Consider the following 20,479-nt stretch of genomic DNA (forward strand, 5'->3'; position numbering starts at 1 on the left):
GCCTGCTACGGGCACCCAAGGCTCAGGCGTGATATAAGTGACGTCTTTACATGGCACCTACTACTCCCAAGACACAGGGGCTGAATGATGGAGCGGGGAGCAGATATCTCCTTGCTTCACCATTATATTAAACTTGGATGCAGATAAGTTGAAGCCGGGACATATCTCTGGCCGCCAGGACAGTGGGACAGCGCTCACAATCTGGGACTGGCCTGCTGAATCCGGGGATGGTTGCTAGACCTTCATATCAATAAAACCTGATGGAAAAGTAGACCTCTCGTGAACAAATAAGACACAATTCTGGCGCTACGTCTGCCACCGAGGGGTTAATGTTTTTCTTTTTCACTTTAACTCGGTAAAGCTGTTTGCATTTGTCAGAAAGTCGTTTTCACAAACACACTCAGCGTGAAATTATAGGTGTGTAGCATGGCGGCGCATGTCGAGAGCATGGAAGCAGCTTACATCCATTCTTCTCTTAATGTCTACGACTTAACATCTTAGGTGATATAACACGAGGTGCGAATCATCTTACAACCTGCGTGTGTGGGCTCTGTTCTCCATACAACCCACTGGTGCCACGCAGAGCAGTTGCGAATATACCATATGTATGTATGCACCAGCTGTTCTGAGGCCCATCTTAAAGGGAGTTTGTCCCTGGAACCCTAAATATGAACATCAAAGAAATGGGTTCCCAAGGTGAGGCAAGCTGGAGCCTCTTCTTTTGTGGCTTCATCATGGCTTTAGGGTCCTGTGAATACAAACCAGTCCGACCAACCTAATCCTGAAGGTCTTTGCTGGGGTTCCCACCTCTGTATATCCTCCATTTGGAATGGCAGAAGAAAGTACCCACTTATTACCCATATTACCTTGGGTTGACCCTATAATGCAGAATTCATTATCTCTAATGCAGTAAATGTTTTATTACCATGTGACATTTTCTGTTCCTGAGCATTCATCTTCCATGAACTGTCCTATATAGATCAGAATACGACAGGTAACATCACATATACTCGTATCTCACCAAGACCCAACGTACTTCTGAACATCCTCCAGCTCTGACCCCACTTTAGCCCTCATATACTGACCATTCGAGCCCTTGGTAATTTCTCCCAATTTGGCTATCCAACAATGTCAGCCTGGACCTCCTTGGGCCCACCATAGGTGATCATTCTAAGGCCCAGTCCATCTACACAGAACATCTTGGCCATCTTTATGATTCTTCAATGACTCCTGTAGTCCCTCATGTCATTATTAACTGTGCGAGAGGAAGGAATGGTGTTACCCACCATGCAACCCAAGCAATTGCATGGGGCCCCAGAGATTGGGGTCCCTAATGATCACATAAGGATTGTCAGTTACTTGTTGGATTACTTCCAACTCTTCTGGCCCTGGCTTCTCCTCTTTGGCCCAAGGTTCTCCCTCACATGATGTCCTGATGCTACAACTGCTGAAGTTGCTCCATCATGGCAGTGCCAGGGCTTTATAGCTGGTGTGATAGGCAAGGACAAGGGCCACTAAGGTGGCAATACTCTATGTGTGTGGGCACTAAAGGGGTATTATTCTGTCTGTAGGGGCAGTATACTACTGTATGTGTAGGTGGGGCACGTAGAGGACAGTATACTCTGTCTGGGGGTACTATAGAGGCAGCATTGGGGACCACCTGATATAACTTTGCTTGAGATCCCAGAAATGCTGTATCCACCCCTGCCTGTAAGGCATTATGGGAAAGCACAATGGGCCATCGCTGAAATCCATGTTTTAGGAAACCAATTAATTCATCACTATTTGGATGTGACTCAACCCATAATAATGAGTGGGGGTTGTTCTCTGCTGGACCAATGGGGTCTATAATGCATAAGAGGCGCCCCCCGGAGGATCCTTTGATACTTTTTGGACTAATCCAACCCTGCATCCAAGTATTAATCGTAAGGTCATGTTTTTCTATATATCCATTGGATATCTACAGTATACATAGACACAGTTATTCCGATATATCCCGAGCACAGACTACACCTTCAGTATAATCTGTATTATTGGATGGATTATTATTGAGCGTTGTGTGTAGGTTTGGAGGCGTAGCCACATTACTGGGCAACGTGCCCAATATCACTTACCACTCCATGTAATTATATTAACAAAGAGGCCAACACCGAGTGGAGCGACAATGTAATGTAACTGATATAAAGGAATACTGTGGGGCTGACCCGGCGATCAATAAGACCCTCACTGCAATCTAGTTAATACCTTGTAGATATAGTAAAGGGGTTATCCGGGCACCCCAGCGACCAGCCGTCTACCTGTTGTTGCTTGCATTGTCTTACATGGCCTTTGTGCAAACCTCCCAATACTTTGATCCTTATAACAGGAGAGTGAGAAAAGTCTCCTATTAGACAAATATACATTAACCCCTCCAATCTCATCATACCAACATTAGGACTGTCCCATAAGGTTGGCAGGTACGTTCCTTTACTCCGTAAAATGTGTTCTTGTTTTATTCTAACACAGGACATTTACAAAAATCCAAGATGTACTGGTGTAAATGTACTGAGGTGGATGTTCGGGAGATTTAGCGGGGGGGTCCTAATGGACTTCCCCCCTTATATGTCGGATTGTGTCTCCATATTTACTTTGAATTGTTGTGTTGCTGTTGTTTTTTCGATTGTTTGATTTTATGTACAGAAAAATTTGTTAATTAAAATGATCTGATTTAAAAAATGTACTGAGGTCCCACATACTGCAGGGCCCCACCAGGTCCCACATACTACAGGGCCCTCCCAGTCCCACACACTACAAGGCCCCCCGGGTCCTACAAAACACAGGGCCCCCAGGTCCCACATACTACAGGGCCCTCCAGGTCCTACAAAACACAGGGCCCCACCAGGTCCCACATACTACAGGGCCCTCCCGGTCCCACACTCTACAAGGCCCCCCTGGTCCTACAAAACACAAGGCCCCCCAGGTCCCAATACTACACGGCCCTCCAGGTCCCACACACTACAGGACCCCCGAGTCCTATGCAACACATGACCCTCCAGGTCCTACATACTACAGTACCCCCAGGTCCCGGATACTACACGGCCCTCCAGGTCCTACACACCATGCCCCCCAGGTCCTCACACTATTGTACCCCCAGGTCCCACATACTACATCACCCCTCAGGTCCCACATACTACATCACCCCTCAGGTTCCACATACTACAGTGCCCCTCACGTCCCAACATACTATAGCACCCCTCAGGTCCCACATACTACATCACCCTCCAGGTACCAAATACTACAGTATCCCCCCCAGGTCCCACACACTACAGCACCCTCAAGCTCCCACATACTACAGTATCCCTCAGGTCTCATATACTACATCGCTCCTCAGGTCCCAAATACTACAGTATCCCCCCAGGTCCCACATACTACAGTACCCTCCAGGTCCCACTCACTACAGTACCCTCCAGGTCCCACTCACTACAGTACCCTCCAGGTCCCACTCACTACAGTACCCTCCAGGTCCCACTCACTACAGTACCCTCCAGGTCCCACTCACTACAGTACCCTCCAGGTCCCACTCACTACAGTACCCTCCAGGTCCCACTCACTACAGTATCCCCCCAGGTCCCACATACTACAGTACCCTCCAGGTCCCACTCACTACAGTACCCTCCAGGTCCCACTCACTACAGTACCCTCCAGGTCCCACTCACTACAGTACCCTCCAGGTCCCACTCACTACATCGCCCCTCAGGTCCCACAAACAGCCCTGTAGAGACAGGAAAGTTGCTGCCTGGCATTGAGCATACTGTAATACATTCTCAACCCGAGACTGACAGACCCGCCGTGGGCAGAAGGGCAGCGCCTATTACTATAGGATCAAGCCCATTGTTTTCCTACAGGACAGTTATTATCTTATCCCAGGAAAACCGAAATTCATAGAAACCCCATTTGTTTGCATAATAGCCAGTGTGAGAGGCGATTGAAGTGAAGCCGAGGACCTGCTGACAAGTCCCCTTTAATTCTGTGAAATGTGAGCCAGTTCCTGAAGTCCCGGGGAGACTTGAGATGACACACATACAGCCGCCTCACCGCAATATTCTGCCTGTAACTATAGTGATTGAATAATGCAGCAGCGGCACCAGCTAGACCGAGCGAAATACAGCAACACTCCCTGGAAACTGAGGCCAGCCTTCTGTATACCGCCAGATAGCAATACTGACATGTATAGGGCAAGGTGCAGTATATAGAAGCATAATAGGGCTGCCATGAAGGTACAAATGGCCTTACTGTACCGCCATATACCTCCGAAATTAAACTGGGGCATGGTCAATCTCATGTCACATTACACAAGTATCCTCAACTACAAGATCTCCAACATGTGGCGATACACTACTCCTATATACAGTGTTGGCCAAAAGTATTGGCACCCCTGCAATTCTGTCAGATAATACTCAGTTCCTTCCAGAAAATGATTACAAGCACAAACTCTTTGGTATTATTATCTTCATTTATTTTGCTTGCAATGAAAAACACAAAAGAGAATGAAAAAAAGTCACATCATTGATCATTTTACACAAAACTCCAGAAATGGTCCGGACAGAAGTATTGGCGCCCTCAGCCTAATACTTGGTAGCACAACCTTTAGACACAATAACTGCGCACAACCGCTTCCGGTAACCAGCAATGAGTTTCTTACAAGGCTCTGCTGGAATTTTAGACCCTTCTTCTTTGGCAAACTGCTCGCGGTCCCCCCTGAGATGTGAAGGGGGCCTTCTCCAAACTGCCATCGAGAGATCTCTCCACCACAGGTGTTCTATGGGATTCAGGGCTGGACTCATTGCTGCCACTTTACAAGTCTCCAGGGCTTTCTCTCACCATCATTTTCTAGTGCTGACCTGAAGTGTGTTTTGGGTCCTTGTCCTGCTGGAAGACCCCTGACCTCTGAGGGAGACCCCGCTTTCTCACACTGGGCCCTACATTATGCTGCACAATGTGTTGGTCGTCTTCAGACTTCATAATGCCATGCACACGGTCAAGCAGTCCAGTGCCAGAGGCAGCAAAGCAACCCCAAAACATCAGGGACCTCCGCCATGTCTGACTGTAGGGGGCGTCTTCTTTTCTTTGAAGGCCTCTTTTTTTCCTGTAAACTCCATGTTGATGCCTTTTCCTACTTTTGTCTCCTCTGACCAGAGAACATTCTTCCAGAACGGTTTTGGCTTTCTCAGGTAAGTTTTGGCAAACTCCAGCCTGGCTTTTTTATGTCTCTGGGTAAGAAGTGGGGTCTTCCTGGGTCTCCTACCATACAGTCCCTTCTCATTCAGACACTGACGGATAGTACGGGGTGACACTGTTGTACCCTCGGACTGCAGGGCAGCTGGAACTTGTTTGGATGTTAGTCGAGGTTCTTTATCCGCCATCCGCACAATCTTGCGTTGAAATCTCTCGTCAATTTTTCTTTTGCGTCCACATCTAGGGAGGTTAGCCACAGTGCCATGGGCTTTACACTTCTTGATGACACTGCGCACGGTAGACACAGGAACATTCAGGTCTTTGGAGATGGACTTGTAGCCTTGAGATTGCTCATGCTTCCTCACAATTTTGCTTCTCAAGTCCTCAGACAGTTCTTTGGTCTTTTTTCTTCTCTCCATGCTCAATGTGGTCACATAAGGACACAGAACAGAGGTTGAGTCAACTTTAATCCATTTCAACTGACTGTAAGTGTGATTTAGTTATTGCCACCACCTGTTAGGTGCCTCAGGTAAGTAACAGGTGCTGATAATTACACAAATTAGAGAAGCATCACATGATTTTTTATACAGTGCCAATACTTTTGTCCACCCCCTTTTTTATGTTTGCTGTGGAATTATATCCAATTTGGCTTTTTGACAATTCTTTTTGTGGTTTTCCATTGAAGACAAATTAAGTGAAGATAATAATACCAAAGAATTTGTAATTGCAATCATTTTCTGGAAGAAAATGAGTATTATCTGACGGAATTGCAGGGGTGCCAATACTTTTGGCCAACACTGTATGTAATATGTGTCTATAATCATTGATGTAACTTTAGGGGTCTCAGCTGCCACCAGACTCGGTAGTCAGGGGGGCAAAGGTCTTTCTCACCACACTAGGGTGGCTTAAAATTCTTTGATCTCCTTTCTGATTTCCTTTGACGTCCACAGACTGTGCACCGTAAATTTTTCCCTTTTCCCCTGCCCTCGGGTGCACTGGAGTGAGAAAATTTATGATACACAGCCTTCCACTGTCAGAAAAGAGAAAATTAACCCACTAACGGCAAAACTAGCAGCTGGCCAAGGAAATCTCTGTGGAGAGTGGCGGTGACACAAAAGGGGGCATGTTTACTGAGTGGGGGGCATTGACAGGGGAGGAGAATGATGAGAAGCTTGTGTCTACAGATATATAGGGAAGAACTCATCATGGTGGTCTGGACCAGATAAAGAAGGAAAGGAAATGTAAATGCTGCTAAAATGTACAGATGGGACGTAGCTGATGGTTGTGAGAAGTCGCGCAGCGCGGCCCAATCTGAGCTCTTATACCAGGGCCCATGAGCCTTTAGTTACTCCCTGTCTGTAACATCTGTGTGTATATAACATATTATATGTATATGTATACTTTGCACTGCATCTTCCAAGTGATCTAATTCCCGTTGTGTGTCTCTTAGGGATCAGCAGATTCTTACACTAGCAGACCATCCGATTCTGATGTCTCTCTGGAGGAAGACAGGGAAGCAATACGCCAAGAGAGAGAACAGCAAGCCACGGTACAACTTGAGAGAGCCAAAGTAAGACACAAACTGAGAGCTGAAACCTCATAGAATCGTGTATAGCTGTAAATGATGACATGTGACATGGACAGTGTATATATATATGTATATATAATATATAAGCCATGTAATACAACACTAGCCAGAAATATGGAGAGAGAGGGAAATGGTGGTCACTCTGGTTGACCTTTTCATGGGGACAGAGTCATCATGACTTGACCTTCCTCCAGCCACCATAGAATCTTTAAGGGCGGCCTTAAAGGGATTGTCTAGGGTGTGGAGAGAATTGATACTACACACTGGAATTTCAACCCCACTCTCATTCACTTGAATAGACACAGCTCTGCTTCTGGCTGCACCCTTTATATATGGCTTCCGGCGGCCTGAGTTGATCGGTGTTTGGGGTCCAGGTGTTGGACCCAGACTGATCTGATACTGATAACCAATCTTACGATAGGTCATCAGTATCAATTATTGGGGTTATAATGCATTACATACAGTATATACAGTGCTGTGCAAATGTTCTAGGCAAGTGTGGAAAAAAAGAGTAAGAATGCTTTCAAAAATAGAAGGGTAAGGCAGCGTTCACACTACCGTCGGTGTCTGACAGCTAGTGTCTGCTGCTAATGTCCGTGCAAAATCTTGTGCGGACATTAGAAGGACACTAGCTGTGTCCGTGACATTTTGCATTGATTTAAATGGACATCGGGTGCGTTCTTTTACTGTCCGTGGGTGTCCTTAAGTGATCGTTCCCAAAGATGTCCGACTATTCAAGTAGACAGTTTTTGGCAGAACTGGGCAGGGAGGTTGTTCCTGCCGCCATCTTGGAGAACTAAGCCCAGATCTTCTGTGGATATAGGCTTGCTCCAATCCGTCTGTCTCTTCATGTCATCCAAGACAGACTGGATGATGATGAGATCAGGGCTATATCTATGGGGGCCATATCATCACTTCCAGGACCCCTCCTCCAAAGGGCAAAGGTCACACCAAATATTGATGGGATTTACAAAATAAACTATTAACTCTTCTATTTCTAAGCTCCTTCTTACTTCGCAGCACAACTGCTTGAAACTTTTGCACCACACTGTATTTTTTTAAATTTTTTTATTCCATTTAATTTTTTTAAAGCATCAACTTTTACATGACATAATTTACATTATATAAAAACTTGAGTAACTTTCTCAATATTGTACTCTACATTACCTGTCCTGTTCTGATCCTGAGCCTGTATTATACTCCAGAGCTGTATTCACAGTTCTGCTATGGGAACCAGTCACCAGCTTGTGGACAGACACCCCTATCAGTTTAGCTATATATTGTTGGCTGCCAGATACACCTCACCAGATTTTGGCTACCGGTGCAATGCAGGTTACGTTTGCTTTGAGTCCAGGTGTCGGACTTTTCTCCTGGGTTACATAGTAGACACATGGTTTCCATTTACGGTATATACACCTGTCTATGACAGAGCAGCCTAGTGCCCATTTCGGTTCCACCACATTTCTACAATTCCTTGGGCGTTGGTTCAGTTCTGATACCCTGGCAGAATTCCGAGAGTCAATATTTGCTTTTTAATAGGTGTAAATTTTACCCAAATATTCACGATGGGTCTTTGTCTCCTTAGACCAAGCCAGTGGCATTTGCTGTGAGGACGAATGTGAGTTACTGCGGGGCCCTGGATGAAGATGTCCCCGTCCCGGGCACTGCTATTTCTTTCGATGCCAAGGATTTTTTACACATTAAAGAGGTAAATCTGGGAAGGATTTCTCTCGCCACCTGTCACCAGCTAATAAAACATCAGCGGTCAGACCACAGCTTGTTAAGGCTAAAAGGAAAACTGACCAGCTGCCAAATCTCCGCAGGAAGGATTTGATTAACCTCTTCAGCACAAGAGCCTTTGCCAACCCTATATTATTACTTACTCCTGATCCACTGCAGAGCCATAAAACTGTAACGTCTATGGAAATAGATGTCAATACCTGATCCATATGACAAACGTCTCTGGGACGGTAATGAAAGCCGTGCAGAAAGATGCATAAAAATTCCTCTATCCATCCGATATTCCTGAAATTCCAATGTTCCATTAAGATCTTCAGCATGATGCCGCCATAGGCTGACACCGTGCAGCTTCATATGACAGAGATATCAGAGTAGGGTATCATTGACTTCTGTGCATGTTGTAATGCAGCGCTATAGAACGAGATGCCTTTAAAAAAATATTTGAAACAAAAAATCAATTTTATTTCTTTGCTTGGTCAATTCGATGTTTTTGTGCATTTTAGAAATACAACAATGACTGGTGGATTGGGAGGTTAGTCAAAGAAGGTTGTGAGATCGGCTTCATTCCAAGTCCGCTGAGGCTGGAGAATATCAGAATACAGCAAGAACAGAAGAGAGGACGATTTCATACAGGGTAAGTCCGGCCCTTCATCAGATGGGTCCATCCAGAAGAAGCCAAAACAAGACCCTAAGGGGTCAATTTAATTATTATCTAATACAATGTGTGTAACGCTTTCTGCCCATTATAGGATGTCTATTCTGCAGTTTTCCCCTGTAATTTTCAGTTCTCCCTGCTATGATGTCTCCCATACACTGCACACAGAATGTAAAGGAGAAACTGCTCTATAACTCTCTCACAGATGCAGCCGTAGGATTATATAGGACATTATAGAGAAGTACTGAACTGTACTGATGTGAATTTAGCAGTTAGGGTGAGATAGAAAGCTTACTGTTATCAGCAGCAGTCTCTGTCTGTGCCTCCCGTTCTCCTTTCTCACTTGGCACTTGCCCACTCCTCCTTCTCACTGTAGACTTCTATTGTAGACTGTAATGTGACACCTCTGTTTGCTTCAGTCCATGTTTCTCTATCAACATGAAATTCAGCAGAGATTTTAGAGTGAAAGTCAGTTAAGGAGGAGTCAGGGAGGAAGCGCAGATGAAAAGTATCTGAAAAGTGGAGAAATAAGCATTTTTCTTTCTTTTACTGTCCAGTAAACTGTACTGCAATCCAGCAGAATTTTGCTGACGCTAGTATATTAGTGGAGCGTTCCTTTAAGACGGTGTTAATTGTGCTTTTTATTTTAACAGTAAACCAAGTGGCACTTCTTCTTCAAGCCTTGGAGAAATGGTTACAGGAACATTTCGGGCAACCCCCCCATCTGCTGGTGAGGATACATGTGGTTGAATGTCTAAAGGACAGTAGATTAGAGAGGACGCTGACATCATATAGAATTTCTAACAGGTTTTGCAGTTCTATAGCCATCACCTTATGGTTGTCGCTGTCACATTGGTATCATGTTAGTTAATATAGGTCTATTCATACAGAGTCAATTTTTTACACATCAAAGATGGCGGACAGGTCTTTACTAGCAACATTTGCAGCAGGTTATGTGTGTTTTATGGAAGCTGCAATGAATAGGATGTGTCAATACATAGTATAGTATCCAGGAAGACACTGGGGAAGATTTATGGAGACTGGCATATTCATATGTCCTGCCGGAGAATGCGCCTCACTTATCAAAAATCAGGTGCACCCTCCTGCGGGGCTTGTGTGTCTGTATTGAATTCTATGCCAGCTTATAGCTGAAGTAGATTTCAGTCATCATTTATACTAGTAAACTGGCATAAATTATCATCTATACCACACCTTCTTTCAGGAAAGTGGCCAGGGTGGCATTACAGGGTGCCCTGTAATGATAATGAGATGACTATGCTGATCCTTCCCTGTATGGATAAAAAGATGACTCTGCCGAACCTGCCCTGCCCGATAATGATAAAGAGATGACTATACTGACCCTGCGCTGTAATGCTAATGAGATGACTCTGCTGACATTTTCTTCAATGATCACAAGATGACTCTACTGACCCTGCCTTGTAATGATAATGAGATGTTGGTGCTGATCCTGCCCTGCTCAATAATGATAGCGAGATGACTATGCTGACCCTGCTTTGTAATGATAATGAGACGACTCTGCTGAACCTGTCCTTTAATGATAATGAGACGACTCTGCTGCCCTGTCCTGCCCGCTAATGATAATGAGATGACTCTGCTGAACCTGCCCGATAATGATAAGGAGATGACTATACTGACCCTGCGCTGTAATGCGAATGAGATGACTCTTCTGACATCTTCTTCAATGATCACAAGATGACTCTACTGACCCTTCAAGGTAATGATAATGAGATGTCGCTGCTGATCCTGCCCTGCTCGATGATGATAGTGAGATGTCTATGCTGACTCTGCTTTGTAATGATAATGAGACGACTCTGCTGAACCTGTCCTTTAATGATAATGAGACGACTCTGCTGCCCTGTCCTGCCCGCTAATGATAATGAGATGACTCTGCTGACTCAGACTTTTGCATTCTTGCTGTACATCCAAACTGGGCTGGTTCTAAGTTAACGTGGACTCTTGGGGGCGGTAGTTTTATAGCTGGCCTTCTGTATTCCTTACTCTCCTAAAGTGGCCTTACTCATTAGTCTGACATAGGCTGATTTTTGCCAAAAAATCAAAATCTCAATTTTTCAAGTTTAAGGATGATTCTCAATTTTAATCTTGTTTTTTTTTATGTTTTTGCTTAAAGAAATTTAAAAAGTTCAGTGACCTGGAGGAGGAAAAAAATCTGATATTTTTGTCGCAGGCTTCCTCGTCCTACCACTCATCTGCTGACTATAGTGACCATAGTTTACAGCAGGGAGGACAAAGCTTGTATAGAATAGATCAGACTCAGTGGCAGGGCTAACATCAGTTTTACAATTATTTGGAAAATTAATCGATTGAATTTGACTAATTGCACGGCCTTCGTCTGAGGTTGCATAAAATGGACCATTTTAGCGCAAATGTTTGTGTATTGGAAAAATACACATATGGAAAGACGTTGATCTTTTTGAAAATTTTTTGTCCTGTAGCCAGTAGTCCACGATATTTCCAAAAAGATTGCTTTGAGCAGTTCTCCCCTTCCTTCCCCTCTCCTTTCTATAGACTTCTACAGATCTGATCAAAAGGAGGCAAATAAGCATTGCATTGGTGCAACCTTTATTCACCAGACAATTGGTCATCCAGTGGTATCCCTCTTGGGCGCGGCTAGCAAATTTTTGGTAATCTTTCAAGTGGTTTTACATGCTACGGCTTCCTGCCATACCAAAAGAGTCCAAATGGCCGCCAAGGATTTCCCAGTGGGCCAAGGTTTTGATACTCTAACGGGTCCCGTCAACAAATGGGACTCCTGTGTGTACAATGACAAAAATAATCTTACAATTCTAGCAAAATGGACGTGGACCTGACATCCGCAGGAGGAATCTGGGCTTGACAACTCTTTTTTTGTTCTTGCTTCTCTTACTGCGTGTTTGCCAGAAATAATTAGTCTCGGCTTGGGTTTTTGTGGAATAAATAACAATTAGGATTATTTGTGTATAATCAGAGCTGCAAGGTGATGTCTCCTCAGAATAATGACATATCCAAGGCTTGTGATGTGAGAACACCTCTTATCAGCCGCAGCCTGTCAACACGCATAATGGGGCCGACGAGCTGCGGTCTAATATTAGAAAGTCAGAGGCATTGACATCGAAACAACTGCTGAACCATGTGGCTAAGAGAGTGCGGACTTGTACGAAAATCAGATACCGGAGAAATGTTCCTCGGCTTCTCTCCCAGTCCTCAGGACAACACTTAGATGCTTTCCTGACCAAATTTAGGCAAAAAAGTCACAGGTGCCGATAGCGGAAAGATGATAAGCAGTTTTTGAAAGGGTTGGATGAGATTGGAAAAATAAGGTTAGATTTCTTTTTCCTGAAACAGTGACACTTTGGTCCAGTGGCTGTGTCAGGTATTGCAGCTTAGTTGCTATCTGCAGACATGTGAGACCAGTGACAATAACAGACCACAGAGCCCCATAAAAGTCTATGGGTTCGTGAAAATCACTGACGCACAGATGTTAAAAATCACTGTCTCTGAATATCACGGACCTGACATGTTTGCAATCTGCGTCCTTAAAGTATTTGAAATTTTTTTGTTTTTCATAAATCCATAGTAGAGGTTTAGGAAACAGACATTGCAATATACTTTACCCCCAAAAAATTTTTGGTCCATGCTCCGAACACAAGCAGTGTCAGTTTACAATGAAGTCTATGGAGAGGGGAGAGGGAGAAGGTGAGAGACAGAGATATCTACCGCATTAAATGAGTCATTTATCTCAGGATAAGGCTGGATAGTAATTTCTGATAACCCGACTGTGTTGTTAAAGAGAACTGTCTCTCTATAGTGCAGATTAGAGATGAGCGAGTAGTATTCGATCGAGTAGGTATTCGATCGAATACTACGGTATTCGAAATACTCGTACTCGATCGAGTACCACTCGCTATTCGAATGGAAAAATCCGATGCAGAACCAGCGTTGATTGGCCGAATGCTATACAGTCGGCCAATCAACGCTGCTTCTTCTCCTACCTTTAGAAGTCTTCTCTGTGCAGCTTCCCCGCGGCGTCTTCCGGCTCTTCATTCACTCTGCCAGGCATCGGGCCTGGGTAGAGCTGACTGCGCATGCCCGCGCTACAAGAAAATGGCTGTAATTTTTGACTGTAATCGGCCATTTTCTTGTTGTGCGGGCATGCGCAGTCAGCTCTGCCCAGGCCCGATGCCTGGCAGAGTGAATGAAGAGCCGGAAGACGCCGCGGGGACGCTGCATGGAGAAGACTTCTCGGAGGATCCAGCCCGACCCTCACTCGTGGACTTGGTAAGTTCAATTTGATCGAATGTTGCCTACCCCTGAAATGAGCATTTTTCCCCCATAGACTATAATACGGTTCAATATTCGATTCAAGTAGTCGAATATTGAGGGGCTACTCGAAACGAATATCGAATAGCGAATATTTCACTGTTCGCTCATCTCTAGTACAGATGCTTTGAGCAGTTCTCCCCTTCCTTCCCCTCTCCTCTCCATAGACTTCTACAGATCTGATCAAAAGGAGGCAAATAAGTAAAGAAACTTTTCTTTAATAAAGTATATTACAAAGTTTGTTATCTTTGCCTGCGCTATGGATTTAGGAAAAAACAAATAGAAGTTATGTTACGTTTTAACATGGGCAGCATGGCTTTCACTATTTATGGCAGCACTTTGTCGCTCTCCTTGAACAGTAGATGGCAGTATTAATTTAGCTACTCTAGCAGGCATAGTGGGCAAGCTGGTGAGGACTATTTAGGGTGGCGGCACTATTTATGATGGATATCTGGCAGCACAATGCATGGTAATGCATCTGACATATATGGATACACTTTGACTGGGGGCAGCTAGTGCTATTAATGGGGGCACTCAGACTTATAGGTATCACTATTACGGGGGTACTACATAGTAGTGAGGAGCAGAGACTGTATATAGATAGATATTGACACTGCGTCTAGATGATTACTGATAGTACGCACTATGTAATTAGATTTTTTTGCATATTATACGATGTTCGATGGGGTATTTTTGCATTTATTAGCACCGCCCCATGATAATGTGTCTTCCTGATACAGCGGCGTATGCGTTTCATTCATGAGCTCTCTGTGCATGGTTCTGACTGTATTCTCTTTGTTTTCTAGCCAAGCCGAAGCAGAAAGTGGTGAGTTGTTTTGACTGCCTCTCGCGGTTCGTCCTCTCAGCGCCAGCTGCTTAGTTATTAATGACATATTATTGTGTTTCCAGACGGAACACGTTGCGCCTTACGATGTTGTGCCATCCATGAGGCCTGTAGTGTTAGTGGGACCATCGCTTAAAGGCTATGAGGTATGTCACTCCTAGTGGGATGGATTTGGGCAGAAATGGGAAGTCTTAAGATTTGCATGAGGACAAGGGTGCTTCTTAAAGGGAATGTGTTGTCAGAAAAAGACCTATTTTTTTAAATCCATTTTATGCTAAACATATTGGTAATACATTTTTGGTGATGATTATTTCAAAAAATAAATATAACCTATATATATATATATTTTAAAAAATCCAGTTCTGACTCTGGCTACTAAGCCAAATAATATGCTGGGAATTCCCATTCCCACTTTTTTTTTTTTTTTTTTGCAGCAGTCACCTCACTTACAGCACACTGGCGATCACAGCGGTCATGTCTATGTTGATAAGACACAGAATCCAGCAGTCACAATAGGTGATGTCACATCTTATCTACTCCCCCTCTGCACAGGGCACAGAGCATGCCTAGAAAACTCTCCTATAGAAGTAAATAGGGTCTGCTACAGAGCACTGTATCTATGGCCCGTAGTTCATCTCGTCTATTTTAGGCTTAGTAGTAAGAGTTGGAAGTGCATGATTTTTAGGATTTTTCAAATACAGTTAATAACATGGAAAAATAACAATATTAGCAAAAATTCTTTAGAAATATGTTTGGTATAAAAATGTGATTTACCGTAAATAATGGGTCATTTCCTGGTGACACTTTCCCTTTCAAGCAGAAAATTAGCAACTTTTTATGATAAACTTTTTTTTTTGTTTGATGATTTTTAACAATGTTTCATGTCACAACTTGAAAATAAATAAATACATCCTGCAATTTTCACTCTGACCTGTAATCCGAATAATAGACACTTGCCAATTCTGTTGAAGTTTTCTTTGCAGCAGTCACCTCACTTACATTACATACAGAATTACAATAGAACAAAACCCCTCTATAGATAACACCACTGACCCATCATTACGTCACTACTGACAATAGATGATGTCACAGCTTAGCTCCTCCTCCTCCATACACAGAACATGTCTAGAAATCTCTCCCATAGACCTTAATGAGTCGGCTCCAGACTATTGTTGCCTATGGTCATGACTGTGCTGTAAAGCAGATCACTAAATGCTGTTAACAGAGAAGAGGAGAAGCTCAGGCAAGATGGCCGCCCTCATATTCATGTACAGAAAATAGAATAAAAAAATCTACAATCAGAAAATAAAAGCAGATTGGGAAAAAGTGATAGATTTCATTATTTTTAATAAATGAATAAAGTTGGTGACACATTCCCTTTAAGTGGAGTCTGTCACCTCTCACCTCCCTCTGTGTACTGATTGACAGCCCGAGCCTCTCTGACCTCACGGTGCCCCCCACTGCCATCACTAGTGATCTGCACCCTGTGTTACATCCTCCATACCTCACACCCTGTACAGTAGTCGGAGATGTTAGGGGTGTGTCTGACAACAAGCACGCTGACTGTTTCCAATAGCAACCAGCATGACAATCTATGCTGCCGATTTTCACTGCAGCTTACACTCTTTCTAAGACAAAGTATAAGAACAGCCGCCAGACCGGAGAATTACACATCCAGTAGACACATCCTGGGGCCCGGCCTTAATCTTATAGTGGAGGTCACCTGGAGTCCCACACATACCGTTACCTTCTCATTCCTCTGTACTCTCTTCCTTCCCTTCCTCCTTACCTGTGGCCGGGGCTGTCCGGGACAACATGTCTATAAGTAGTGCACAAGTTGGTGATCCCAGTATACACACATAGAGATAGATAGATAGATAGATAGATAGATAGATAGATAGATAGAGATAGATAGATAGATAGATAGATAGATAGAGTGATAGATAGATAGATAGATAGATAGATAGATAGATATAGATAGGAGATAGATAGATAGATAGATAGATAGATAGATAGATAGATAGATAGATAGATAGATAGATAGATATAGATAGGAGATAGATAGATAGATAGATAGATAGATAGATAGATAGATAGATAGATAGAGTGATAGATAGGAGATAGATAGATAGATAGATAGAAAGATAGATAGATAGATAGATAGATAGATAGATAGATAGATAGATATAGATAGGAGATAGATAGATAGATAGATAGATAGATAGATAGATAGAGTGATAGATAGGAGATAGATAGAAAGATAGATAGATAGATAGATAGATAGATAGATAGATAGATAGGAAGATAGATAGATAGATAGATAGATAGATAGATAGATAGATATAGATAGGAGATAGATAGATAGATAGATAGATAGATAGATAGATAGATAGATAGATAGGAGAGAGATAGATAGATAGAGTGATAGATAGGAGATAGATAGATAGATAGATAGATAGGAGATAGATAGATAGATAGAGATAGATAGATAGATAGATAGATAGATAGAGTGATAGATAGGAGATAGATAGATAGATAGATAGATAGATAGGAGATAGATAGATAGAAAGATAGATAGATAGGAGATAGATATAGATAGATAGATAGATAGATAGATAGATAGATAGATAGATAGGAAGATAGATAGATAGATAGATAGATAGATAGATAGATAGATATAGATAGATAGGAGAGAGATAGATAGATAGAGTGATAGATAGGAGATAGATAGATAGATAGATAGATAGATAGATAGATAGATAGATAGATATAGATAGATAGGAGAGAGATAGATAGATAGAGTGATAGATAGATAGATAGATAGATAGATAGATAGATAGATAGATAGATAGATAGATAGGAGATAGATAGAGATAGATAGATAGATAGATAGATAGATAGATAGATAGAGTGATAGATAGGAGATAGATAGATAGATAGATAGATAGGAGATAGATAGATAGAAAGATAGATAGATAGGAGATAGATATAGATAGATAGATAGATAGATAGATAGATAGATAGATAGATAGATAGATAGATAGATAGATAGGAGATAGATAGATAGATAGATAGATAGGAGATAGATAGATAGATAGATAGATAGATAGGAGATAGATAGATAGATAGATAGATAGATAGATAATAGATAGGAGAGAGATAGATAGATAGATAGATAGATAGAGTGATAGATAGGAGATAGATAGATAGATAGATAGATAGATAGATAGGAGATAGATAGATAGATAGATAGAGTGATAGATAGGAGATAGATAGATAGATAGATAGATAGGAGATAGATAGATAGATAGATAGATAGATAGATAGATAGATAGGAGAGAGATAGATAGATAGATAGATAGATAGATAGATAGATAGATAGGAGATAGATAGATAGATAGATAGAGATAGGAGAGAGATAGATTGATAGATAGATAGATAGATAGATAGATAGATAGAGTGATAGATAGGAGATAGATAGATAGATAGATAGGAGATAGATAGATAGATAGATAGATAGATAGATAGAAAGATAGATAGAAAGATAGATAGATAGGAGATAGATAGATATAGATAGATAGATAGATAGATAGATAGATAGATAGATAGATAGGAGATAGATAGATAGATAGATAATAGATAGTAGATAGATAGATAGATAGATAGATAGATAGATAGATAGGAGATAGATAGAGTGATAGATAGGAGATAGATAGATAGATAGATAGATAGATAGATAGATAGATAGGAGAGAGATAGATAGATAGATAGATAGATAGATAGATAGGAGATAGATAGATAGATAGATAGATAGATAGATAGATGATACAATCTCATCAGCATAGACATTCTAATAAATGATTATCCGCAGACTCTGGCAGTCCCATCCCCCGGCACTGAAGCTTCTTAGATCTGAAGAATTCTGCTTATGTCCCTTCAAAGAGAATGAAACCTGTGAGATTATTTTTGTGGGCGATAATTGATTCTTCAAAGAACAGATCAGTTAAATACTGGAAATTATCTCTGGCTGTTAACTCCTTCCATGGATTACACAAAGCGGTTACTTCCCGGCTGCTGCATATCATGATGTAGATGTTTTCTGTTTCCTCTCTCCTTTCTTTCTTACCTTTGTCTGTTTTTTCTCTCTTTTCTGTCTTGATTCCTCATTCTCCTCTCTTCTGGGAAGGTGACGGACATGATGCAGAAAGCCCTTTTTGACTTCCTGAAGCACAGGTTTGATGGGAGGTGAGGGACGGAAACATCCAGCATCTTGGCATGTTATATAAGTTATACAGGTTCTGGGCATTAAAGGCTAAAAATATTCCTGACCTATCCTAAAGATATCGGATATGTGCAGGTCTGTCTCACTCTATCTATCTATCTATCTATCTATCTATCTATCTATCTATCTATCTATCTCCTATCTATCTGTCTCCTATCTATCTATCTATCTATCTATCTCCTATCTATCTATCTATCTATCTATCTATCTATCTATCTATCTATCTATCTATCTATCTCTTATCTATCTCTCATCTATCTATCTATCTATCTATCTATCTATCAATCATCTATCTATCTCCTATCTATCTATCTATCTATCTATCTATCTATCTATCTCCTATCTATCTATCTATCTATCTATCTATCTATCTATCATCTATCTATCTATCTATCTATCTATCTATCTATCTCTTATCTATCTCTCATCTATCTATCTATCTATCTATCTATCTATCTCCTATCTATCTATCTATCTATCTATCTATCTATCTATCTATCTCTTATCTATCTCTCATCTATCTATCTATCATCTATCTATCTATCTATCTATCTATCTATCTATCTATCTATCTATCTCTTATCTATCTCTCATCTATCTATCTCCTATCTATCTATCTATCTATCTATCTATCTATCTATCTATCTATCTCCTATCTATCTATCTATCTATCTATCTCTCATCTATCTATCTCCTATCTATCTATCTATCTATCTATCTATCATCTATCTATCTATCTATCTCCTATCTATCTATCTATCTATCTATCTCCTATCTATCTATCTATCTATCTATCTATCTATCTATCTATCTGATTATCTGTCCACAGCAGCTGACACACAGAGACTGGAGCAGGAAGCAGACAGCACTGTTCTCTGTGTTGTGGTGAATCTGAGTCACAGCAGCTTAGGTCCCATTCAAATGAATAGGCATTGATCTGCAGTACCAGATCTGGCCACTACACAGAGAACGGCGCTATCTGCTTCCTGCTCCAGTCTCTGTGTGTCAGCTGCTGAGAACAGCTGATCGGTGGGGGTGTCAGGTGTCAGACCCCAGTGATCTGATATTGATGAACTATTCTTAGGATAGGTCATGAATATTTTTAGCCCAGAAAACCCCTTTAATAAGAACATGGTCTTTAATCATGTATTGACATTGTGTGGCATTGTAAACTTTACTCTGAAATAGAGCATGCTAATTTTGGATACTGGCGTGGCTCATAAATGCACAGAGGTCATACGTTAGTGCAAGGTGGCCATTTTGTGGGATGAACAGTGGACATCGCTGAGACCATAGAAATTAATGGAGATGTATTTTATTTGTGATACCAGTAATTTGTGTATACCGATCCTGTGTGTCTCCATGTAATTCCCCAAAACAGCACCACACTAGTACACAGGCTGTAACTGGTATTGCAGCTCAGCCTCATTCAAGTTTTTTTTTACTAATTTCCTGTAGCTGCATCAGTATTCACAGGAGCTGTGTACGCAAAACGGCCGAATATTTGTAATCTATGTAATCTATATACACTATATACACTCACCGGCCACTTTATTAGGTACACCTGTCCAACTGCTCGTTAACACTTAATTTCTAATCAGCCAATCACATGGCGGCAACTCAGTGCATTTAGGCATGTAGACATGGTCAAGACAATCTCCTGCAGTTCAAACCGAGCATCAGTATGGGGAAGAAAGGTGATTTGAGTGCCTTTGAACGTGGCATGGTTGTTGGTGCCAGAAGGGCTGGTCTGAGTATTTCAGAAACTGCTGATCTACTGGGATTTTCACGCACAACCATCTCTAGGGTTTACAGAGA

The 20,479-nt window shown here is 41.9% G+C and overlaps 1 protein-coding gene across 2 annotated transcripts in view; it reads left to right on the forward strand.

Moving 5' to 3' along the window:
* CACNB4 (calcium voltage-gated channel auxiliary subunit beta 4) overlaps positions 1-20,479 on the forward strand; it is a 46,026-nt gene that overhangs the window by 14,209 nt on the left and 11,338 nt on the right. The window contains exons 2-8 of one of the 2 annotated variants that reach the window (XM_075284494.1): positions 6,665-6,784; positions 8,388-8,510; positions 9,046-9,176; positions 9,851-9,927; positions 14,342-14,361; positions 14,445-14,525; positions 18,566-18,624. In XM_075284494.1, the coding sequence (XP_075140595.1) occupies positions 6,665-6,784; positions 8,388-8,510; positions 9,046-9,176; positions 9,851-9,927; positions 14,342-14,361; positions 14,445-14,525; positions 18,566-18,624 (611 nt within the window). Of the gene's footprint in view, positions 1-6,664; positions 6,785-8,387; positions 8,511-9,045; positions 9,181-9,850; positions 9,928-14,341; positions 14,362-14,444; positions 14,526-18,565; positions 18,625-20,479 lie in introns of those variants that run through there. The other variant, XM_075284495.1, reaches the window with a different exon arrangement.

The sequence above is a fragment of the Leptodactylus fuscus genome, chromosome 8, assembly GCF_031893055.1.
Source record: "Leptodactylus fuscus isolate aLepFus1 chromosome 8, aLepFus1.hap2, whole genome shotgun sequence".
Lineage (NCBI taxonomy): Eukaryota > Metazoa > Chordata > Amphibia > Anura > Leptodactylidae > Leptodactylus > Leptodactylus fuscus.